Source organism: Hetaerina americana, unplaced genomic scaffold (assembly GCF_022747635.1).
Source record: "Hetaerina americana unplaced genomic scaffold, ioHetAmer1.1.p SCAF_12, whole genome shotgun sequence".
Lineage (NCBI taxonomy): Eukaryota > Metazoa > Arthropoda > Insecta > Odonata > Calopterygidae > Hetaerina > Hetaerina americana.
Window position 1 is genome coordinate 7054970 of NW_027286292.1, and position 10031 is coordinate 7065000.

Here is a 10031-nt window from a genome sequence, read left to right on the forward strand (position 1 = left end):
CAGCTGCACCACCATATTTGTTCCAAGAGAATTTGTTATACACTAACAACCTTAAATATTTTCTTCCCTTAGGGTGGGGATTTTATGATACACCATCAAATAAATATGTAGAAATACGCACGGAACCTTAGTGTACAGGGCTAAATTTGGTCTAAAAATGAAAAAAATACACCAATTTTTCCTTTATGGCGTATTTTGTAAGTTAGGAAAAAGAAATTGGTAAAAGTATTGCATAAAATACCCTTCTTCGTGTAAAAATACTTTTGTCCAATACGATTAACTGGACATTAAAGCTTATTTGATTTGCCATATTGAGTGCAGTGCGATTACATTATTATTATTAATAGATTCATGAGAAAAGGTAGAATTTTTATAAATTTTGAAAAAATATTCACAAATATTAAACCCATTTAAAGCCGTATAAGAGCATTTAAATAAATTTGAAAGCGAATAAGTTTTATTTTACTATATGGGACAGTTCTGGTAGTTTTCATTTCCCGCCAAGTAATTGGATGTAAAATGGTGCTTTAAAGAAGCCCAATCGGTTTCGTCTACCATTTTGGTATATATGACATTTCGGCAGTCATCTCAGCGTTCGATTCATTTCTCGGCACGGCTGCTTCAACGTACGGTGCTGGGGGAGGATATATCCAGAGAGGGAGGGTTAAGTTTGAATAAGTGAATTTGTGAACGGTAGGCCTTTATATTAACACCAAAATGTTTCGCCTAAGCGTCAACCTTGCAAGAAATTTGAAAAATGTTCCGACTCCAGCCGAAGGAAATATCTTACTTAATGTCTGTCCCGTTGCTGTCCAAGATCTTCATGCTAGATCTTATGCCGATCATCAAATTCCCGAGCGGTTGAAAGATATTCCTACAGCCTCTAATCCGAAGTTTTTCGACATGGTAGAATACTTTTTTCATAGAGCATGTATGATCGTTGAAGATAAATTGGTAGACGACATGAAAGTTCATAAAATGTCCCAAGACGAGAGAAAGAATAAGGTTCATGGAATTTTAAAATTAATGCAGCCGTGCCATCATGTTTTTGAAACTAATTTTCCCCTTAGAAGAGACTCGGGTGCGTACGAAATGGTTACTGGTTACCGAGCACAGCACAGCTCTCACAGAACTCCATGCAAAGGAGGTAAGTGCGATTTTAGTTTTATGGAATTTATTTAATTATCCCTTTTATCGTCATTAAAATTACTTTTTATGTAAATGCTTGTTTTGCGGTCCTGGTTGTGCTGAGTTAAATTCCTGCCCAACTAGAAAGTAATTCAGCATGTGTAGATACACTTAACCTGAAGTTTTCTCCATGGTATATTTTTGGCGGTATGCGTCAATAAATATTTTTAGCAATAGATACCTTCAAGTACTGATTCATGATTAATTAAAAAATTCAGCGATTTCAGTTATTCTCTTTTATTTCATGATTATCATTCACGTTTTGCGAGTAATCTGTGTAAATAATTCATCGCGCCGCTTACTTCCTCGATTAGTCGATGGCCTTTTGTTGTTGTTGACAACAAATGCGTATTTCATTTGTTCTTGTAGAGAAAGTCTGCCAAAAAATTCAGAATTAGGAAAAGCCCTATTGCATAAATTCATTATTTTTTGGTGTACATCCTGGCACTCAACTCGTCTGCTAAGTATTCACAGCCGACACGCCGTTTGTAATGCATTTATTTATGGGATGACTGATGGTAAATCAGATTAAAATGCAGAGGTTGTTCATAAGTTAAATAGTTCCAATTTTTAATAGAATCTATTTTGTATTCATCAGACCTGGATTGAATGCGTTTCCTGAAATTGTAATGCTTTTGTGTATCTATCAAAATTGCTCATCTTTTATAGTTTATCGTGATACCTCCCAAGGTGTTTAAGAATGGGCCGAAAGTTATGCTTGTTTTATCCCTTTTAATTCAATCAAATTGGCGAGTTAATTTTTTATTAAATTAAATGTCAGCATTTCAAGTTCCATTATTTAGTTTTATATGCCCGTTATCCACATTGCTTGAGATGACTGACATTTATTGCTTTATTTCAAACATAAATTTTATTTATGTCTTGTAATTTATTCACTTTGACTCGGGTTAAGTTTCAGGATATCACATGTTAGTAAAAGAGTCTAAAACTCTGACAGAGTCCTGTTACGACTCCCTGCCTAGGTGTTCGTAAAAGTGGCATGTGATGACGTTTAATCGGGAACGTGAGAAAATATTGTGGTTGTTTATTTTAGCACTTTTAATTCGGAAATAGTTGTGGCGCTTCAATTTTACCAGTTTGACGTGATCACTCTGGGGTGGTATAGTATCACAAAATAATTATGTAAGGCAGCTAGAAAGAGAAAATGATCATACCTTGGACTTTTCATTTAATTACGTCCATTTAGTGTGCACCGTCGCTTTGAAATTAACTACCAATAGAGAAATCATTTTTTCTGATAGAATGTGTAGGTATTTCTCTTATTAATGTAAATTAAATACAATCACGATTTTGTCATATCTGTTGAATTTTCTGACTTATTGTTTCCCTCACTTTAATGATGATATCCTTTCAGGAAACATTTCGCCATGATCAATAAAAGAATCATTTATTTTAGAAACGTCATGATAATGTCTATAAAACTTGGATAATGAATGGAAGGGGTCGTCTATGCGGGAGAAAGTAATCGGACAGGATTGCATTAATTGACGGATCTACCCCATTACAATTGTTTCTATTTATCCACCGGCCTATCCGTTTTTATATGTTCACTACCGATGATAGACATACCTGGAGAACCGTATGCCTGCTTACCTAAGTATACAGGCATCAGGGTACTTTGAGCACAGATCGTTGTACAAAAACACAGTTATGCAGTTTACGATCTGTACAGATTAACATTCTGTAAATGGGTCATTCTTATTTGATCTCTCATATCTTTCTTTAATTGGTATATGTTTAAATGAAATAAATCATTTGAACAAGAAGTTCATTTACTTCTATTATAATTTTTTCTTAAGGTCTTATATTCAATGATTTTTTCTACTGAAATGCATTATAAATGATTACTCAGATTGATAAAAATTGATATGGTGAGTGATAGTAGCGCGATCAAACCTGATGATATAATAGTCTAATAATTTCTTTTTTTAAACTGATTGAAAATTTTATTTATACCTTAAACTTTAGACTTCTTTTGACTACAAAATTGGCGTTTCATCTAATTTATTGCTTAGCTTCATAGTAGATGTTTGAATAAACCTCCTCAGTATAACTCTTAATATTTTTTTTATCTACATTGAATCATGAATTAGAAATTGCTGGCCCTCCCTTTCTAACTAAATGTGTGTCATAGCATGTGAATAATTAATATGCCCCAGCACTTTTGTATCCTTGTATTTAAAAGTTGATTGCAATATAAATCTGAGATAGACCCATTATAAATGCTGTCATGGGTTCAAAACCCATGGATGTGTTAACATGCAATTCTATGCTATCACGTTAGTATTTTACTTAGTGGATTTGGTTTGAAATAATGAAACTTGTCAGTGTATCATGAAAACCATGTGCTATCACTTCTGATGCTCCTCTAGTATAGGACATGGTCTTTGAATACATAAAAGCTCTTCAAAGTAAAATTTTTTTCAGCATGATTTGAGTAATTTTTGACTCCATTATTGCCAAGCGCAGCCACTGATGATAAATTGTAGGATAAATTTGCAAGACTAGTTATTTTACAGGAGATATTTTATTGCGATTAGCTTTCAAATTCACTATATTTAATATTTTTTTATTTTGGCCAACATTATTGGCCTTCTTGTAGTCTTTAAAGCAAGCAAGCGATCTGCTTACACAAGAAGTTATCTTATCTTGAGAGACACTAGAGCTCACTATTTCGCTACTTAATGCCTGGCAGTAGTTAAGAGATGATTCCAGACGATGTGAAATGAATCAGCCCTCATCACTCCCAACAAGGCTAATTTTCAGGCTGGTTTTTAAAAATGTAAATAATCAACTCTATAGGTAAGAATTTTAGCTCTTTTTTTTCTTTATTGAATACAAAACATTGATTTCTTGTTTTTGTTGTAGTCACTGAACTTTATTTTGTTATATTGTTACTCAGGAAAAAAAGAGCCTTATTTTTATAAGTACTAAAAGTCTTTTCAAGAAATCCTGGTAGTACCCTACTATTCTTTTTAGTATTAGGGCTCGCATATTAATTTTTGTAATGTAATTTTGTCATGGAACAGACAAAAATGACCATTACTTTCCAGACTAATCGGATTAATTAATCTACAAATTTTAAACTAACTTTCCAGTATGCATTTAACATTATTAATGTTAAAATCAATGTTGGTGAACATGCATAAAGAACTCGAAAGATAAAGTTTGGTCGAGTGCGAGAGCATGCATGCTTTGGTACCTAAATTGAAAAATCCGGGGCTACCGAATTTACTATACATGAAAGAACTGATTTCGCTTCTGCATCCAAAATGCGTTAATCAACTGGGTAGGGAAGCTTGTGAATATATTAATACGCATCCGTTTAGTGCCTCCCGAGGTTAGTATAATCTCTCTTCTGAAAAACCCAGCAATTTCAAGTTTTAATCTCCATAATTTGAGTACATTTTGTTACCATATTTTCTTGAATCGGAAAGCTCAAGATTTGAACCGACGAACTTCAGTCGCCTAGAGACCTCCAAGTAAAATGCTTAGGGCACTAGTCCGCAACCAATGGACCGCGGGTCGCATTTGCCCTATGGAAGATTTCTTTCCGGTCCATGGAATGTTGGATGAAGTCCCTTTGGCTTTACAGTAAAATATGTTCAATTTATCACAGGCTTAGAGCCCCGCAAAGATTAAAAAAACTGTTACGCGGTAAAAAAGGTTATCGACTCCTTGCTTAGAGGCCTCACGTCTTCGAAGTCTGGGGCTGACGAGAAATAGTTTAATATCGCCCAAATGTTTTTGCGTAATTGCTGTCATGACTATTTTTTTAAGTAGTAACCATATTAGTTATTGCCATATCCTGATAAACGTCGATCTGCTGAGTGCCACCATTCTTACCGAGCATATTTTTTTAGCCAGAATGTGTCTCAGTTGACTAAGAGAAGAAGCAGAAAGAGAAACGCTCTGGGATCTTTTACTATTCTGGTTCTCGACCTCTCAAAGAGGTGGTTGTGAGTGATTCAAGTAAAGCAGAAATTACTCAGCGCAAAGCCGGGGGCTGTTTTGATGGGTGAGAGTAGACTTCTAATATGAAACGCAAAGGCGGTTGGAACTCGTGCATTACGGAGGGGAGGCATTTACTGTCCACATGCCATCTGTGCTATCCCAGAAAGATCTGGTACCCAAAAAATTACACGGCTTCATTGAAACTAAACGTACCTCCAGTCGTCACCCGAAATCACACCCGGGTCCAGAGGTCAGTACCCCAGCGCTCTACTCACTATATTATTGCGCCCCTCAAGAAGCAATTATCTCTCGCCAAGATCTGATCAAGAATTCTCGAGGCGTGGAAACTCACAATTCGTAGTATACGTTTGATTGAACTTAGATAATGTCGTTGGTGTGTCTGCGCAAAATATGGCATCATTATTCTTGTGAAATCATCCTAGTTGGAGGCAGCAGGTTCATTCAAACAAGGACAGCAGATTGGAGGCTGATAGTATGCGAAATGTCTTCTTCAATGTCACAAAAGTTTTATTGAGTAAAGGTTTGGGATTGGGTGTCTATTTTGCCTCCATGGCCGTTCAGTCGTCTTCCTGGAGGTTGGTTCTTATCGGCGGGACAGGAAGCAACGCTTGAGAATTCTAGGTTCACGAAATGATACGTTCAAGATAAGGAAGCCAGTCCATTTCTCTTTTTTGTGTATAGTTATCCAGGTAAATCTGCACCTCAAAATTTCGTGGGAAGTTTAGCTGTGGGGTGCCCACAGGTTTGAACCTTGTCTCTCTGATGGCAAAGTATGTTTTACTCTCCCAACCACCACGCCACGTATCCCAAAAAGATTGTTACCTCTCCGTAAGTGTGCTTGGCTCTAGGTTTGCCTCTGCCTTAATATAAAGCATTAAATTCAATCTAGTGTACTAAATGGAGTAATGTGTTTGCGTATTCTGTTGAAATTACCTCATCGGCAGAAGCGTCGCATGGCTAAGGACTACATGGAGTCATAAATTGCACTGGGACATTAAGTATCAAAATTTGATCGACCATCGAAAAATAATTCCTAGGGGACTTAGTGTGACGCTACTTTTAAAGAGATTTATGGATAAATTAAGGATGTTAATAATAAGGATTTTGTTGTAATTAAATAGTTTTGTTCTCTGATCAAATATTTGGTTAGGACTGGAAAAATTGGAATTAATACTATATATGCGGAGGGTTTTTGTGGGTGTAGTTGAACATACCGCCTACTTCAGGTGCCATTATTGCATTTAGGGGAATCAGCTTGCAAGATTCACCGTATGTGAGGAGAAAAATAATATTTGGAGTAACTTTTATGTCAAATGATGTGCGTCATGTGTTTTATCTCCAGATGTTAACGTGATTCCCAAGTCCTAGCCCGCGAGTTCCTCCCCTGGGCAACCCGCGTAGAGCATTCGCCACGCTGCTTGTGTGAATAGGCTTAAGCGTTTTTTCTCATGCTTCCTCTCCCATAGCCTACTCTATTGTGGTCCATTCTGGTCCTTTTCCCAGCTGGAATCTCGCCAGGATCGCTTGGTTCCCGACGCGCTGACTGAGTTTCTTGCCAAAATTTGCACTTCCTCGTCAACTAACCCAATTTCTAAGAAAATCCATCGTCTGCTCTTTCGCGATGTCCGCTCCGTGAGTTGGTGCGCAGTGGTTAGTAGGCGAGGGGTGGGTTTGGGTCAGGGAAGGTTCCCACACAGCATGGTGACCTCTCGAAGAAAACACTTTTTCTTTACGAGCTTAGCGTTTTCAAGTGTTCTGGGTGACGACTCGTAAATCATTTTAGTTTCCGTGACCCATGGTTTTGATTGCCGCCCTTGTTTTTCCGTCATGCTCTGCGGTCCTTCGTCGTTAATGTGTCTCTCTTTTGAGGAACGCTGGCCACTAAAGAGTTATCAGGCAATTCCATAAAGGAGATTTGATTAAAACTAATGTGTGAAAACACATTTTGTCGGGAACATTTCATAATCTTCCGCGTCATTTTCGGGATGGTTTTTGTCTGTAGAATTTTGTGTAAGGTAGTACGCGTCTTGGCACAATTGAATATTTGGAATGACAATTAAATTAAATTGGCACTACAAATAATGGCGTAGCGATAATTTTCACTCGAGTCTCGTCTGAAATTATTTGCACGACTTATCAATGTAAAAACCGAGTAACTGAATTTCGTTAAAAAAGTCCATCCTTACTTATACCTAATGACTCGAAGGGGCAAGCATAACGGACCAAGTCGATTAATTGGGAGGCACACTAACGTTGCAAGAGCGTTGAGAAGGCTTCTGTGGAGCTGCATCAAAGAAACTTGGTGTCGGCTAACGAGTATGGGGAAATGCTCCATTGAAACAATTATGGAGAGCTTTTATATGGCTGGCAATAACTTGAATACAAGTGGAGAATTTTGGACCCTATGTTGAAGGATCTAATTTTTGAAACTATTAAACGAAGGAAAAAACTGTGATTCTTTAAATCTTTTGTGAATGAAATGAAAGAATCGCGGTATTGTTGTAATTCTGGGTTGGGAACCATTGGAAGTACGGAGATTAAATGTCTAGCGTAACTTAAACAGATTTTACAAATCGTTTGTGTTTAATGCCGGCATGGGGGTAATAACTTTGAGAGCCACATTAAATAGGTGGTGGAGACCTAAAAATAATTGAAGGAATTAAGGGGGGCAGAGTGCATGCATCACTTAGCTGCATTGATGAGTTAAAACAAGTAAAATTTTGGAGGCATAAAGTAAGCAATTGACATGATGAAAGGCAATGGAGCATTGTACGATTTTAGCTATGCCCACACCCTTTAAAATCGACTTTAGGATAGATTATTGAATTAGCGGTGTCTGTCTTTTCCAGTTCGTATGAAATTCATGAATCATTTGAAAGTCAACTCGATCAATTAATTCACTGCTCAATTCTATACGTGACCAGAAATAACGGAAGGAATTAATTGTGTCCCGTTGGGACCCCCATAGTATACCATCCGAGCAATTATTTGGCCAGAAGGTCAGGGGGACTCTAGGATTGGAAATACTAATCATTTGCTGAAAATTATCTATCATGCAGTACGTCTTTTCCCGTGTAGATTAGTTACTAGAAAGGGATAATCTTGCTAAAATTAATATTGCAAATCTACGGAGCTACCTTTCACTCTATCCCTTGGTAAAACTAGAAAAGAAAAACTGTGGTTGGAGATGAATTCTCGATTTATTTGCGAGTTGCCAATTCGCTGTGCACTATCTCTACTGGTCCGGTACACAGTATCTTCCACTCAGGGGCGTGCCCGTTTAATTGAAATTCGGGGATATAAACGCCATGCGAACTGATGATCGTGTGTAGTGACTTTGAGCCACCATAAGCCTCATTGCCGGCTCGTTAAGTGTTTGGAGGAGTTACACTACTCATCCTGGGACAACTGGGATGCAACCCGTTCGTTGACGAGGTTTTAACTGGAAAATTAATGGTCTGTACCGTATTTTCCCAATCAATGCGAGTGTGACCATGACCTGTTTTGAAATGCTATAATTTTGCCACTTTTTCAAAGAAGAAACAGGTTATTCCTTATAAAAAAGTGAATTGATTTTTGTAAATGTATTCTCATTAACATTTAACTTGCTGTAAGAAATAGATCACCTGGGTTTGGAAGCGTTGAATTTTGTAATAGGTCATATACCAATATTTAATATAATCTACTGACGCTAGGTGCTACGTAAATGAGAATCCGACATATGACGTCCATACCAATGCGCCACTTTCAGGGAATTGTTATATTTGGTTAGTTTTTATCTTGACGTAATTAAAACATTTTTTATCGATTTTTATGGTGATCTAATTTTTAATTACACGCACAATTCTTGATTGCTTGACCATTAAAATCAAGAAAATATATTCAGCCCAAGGTTTCGTTGATATACCGCTGCTATTCGTTATTGACGGCATAACATTTTTACGATTTTCCTTTGGAGACCTCATTCTTTTTATAGATCCTTGAATCTTTTATCTTAATATGGTTTAGTCCTCAAAGAGTCGCCCCTTCGGTGATTTATTACCGCCAAAACGTTACAAATCGCGATTATTTGCTCACGAATATCGTAACCTAGCGTGTTGACATAATATCGTGTGATTTTCTAATTTTGTCAAATTATTTTTAGGAATATTTTGTTTGCCCTCGTATAATTGCTCATAGTCTCAATTTGTGTGTTAATGGATGAGGTAATAATTATATAAAGGATTGATGCCTAGCTAATGGGCTTGGGGTGCTTCTCCAGAATGGGAGAAGGCGGAGGGAAATGCTTCAGTTGTGCTGGGAACTCAAGGTCCCTCCGACTCAGAATGGGCAGGAGGCACCGAAAGTAGAGAGAGGTAGAGGCTAAGAATTGCCGCCATTAATGGTTCCTTTCACATTCTTTGTAACAGCTCATGTATTTTGTAGCATATTTTCTGCAGCCAGCTTTGCCAGCTCTCATTATTTTAGTATTATTTGCCAATATGTTTTGAAGAGAAATTGTGTCACTTTCGTGTCCCAGTCCAAGGATTTGATTGAAGTATCGCCGCATAGCGAGGGGGATACGATTACAGATAAGCCGCGCGCTCAAGTTGTGCTTCCGTAATATTATCTTCCAAGCAGAACCGTGAAAGACCACGTTACTTTCTGTGTGCAAGGGGTCTGTCTCATCACCCGAAAGAAAACAAGAGATGCGGGTAGTTGACCAATCGACAAATAAAATTACCGACTTGCAGTAAAATATTTTGTTTTTGGTACTCTTAAATTAAAGCAATAATTTTGAATCTTGAATTCTATTATTCGTTCAATGACGCATAACATTATTACTTTTTTCACCAGAATTTTGTCAA

General features: G+C 37.2%; 1 protein-coding gene across 1 annotated transcript in view; it reads left to right on the plus strand.

Annotated features, from left to right (window-relative positions):
* The first annotated feature begins 593 nt into the window (after positions 1-593).
* Gdh (glutamate dehydrogenase, mitochondrial) overlaps positions 594-10031 on the plus strand; it is a 55009-nt gene continuing 45571 nt past the window's right edge. Inside the window, exon 1 of the mRNA XM_071582634.1 lies at positions 594-1147. Within this exon, the coding sequence (XP_071438735.1) occupies positions 718-1147 (430 nt within the window). The 5' untranslated portion in view covers positions 594-717. The remainder of the gene's footprint in view (positions 1148-10031) is intronic.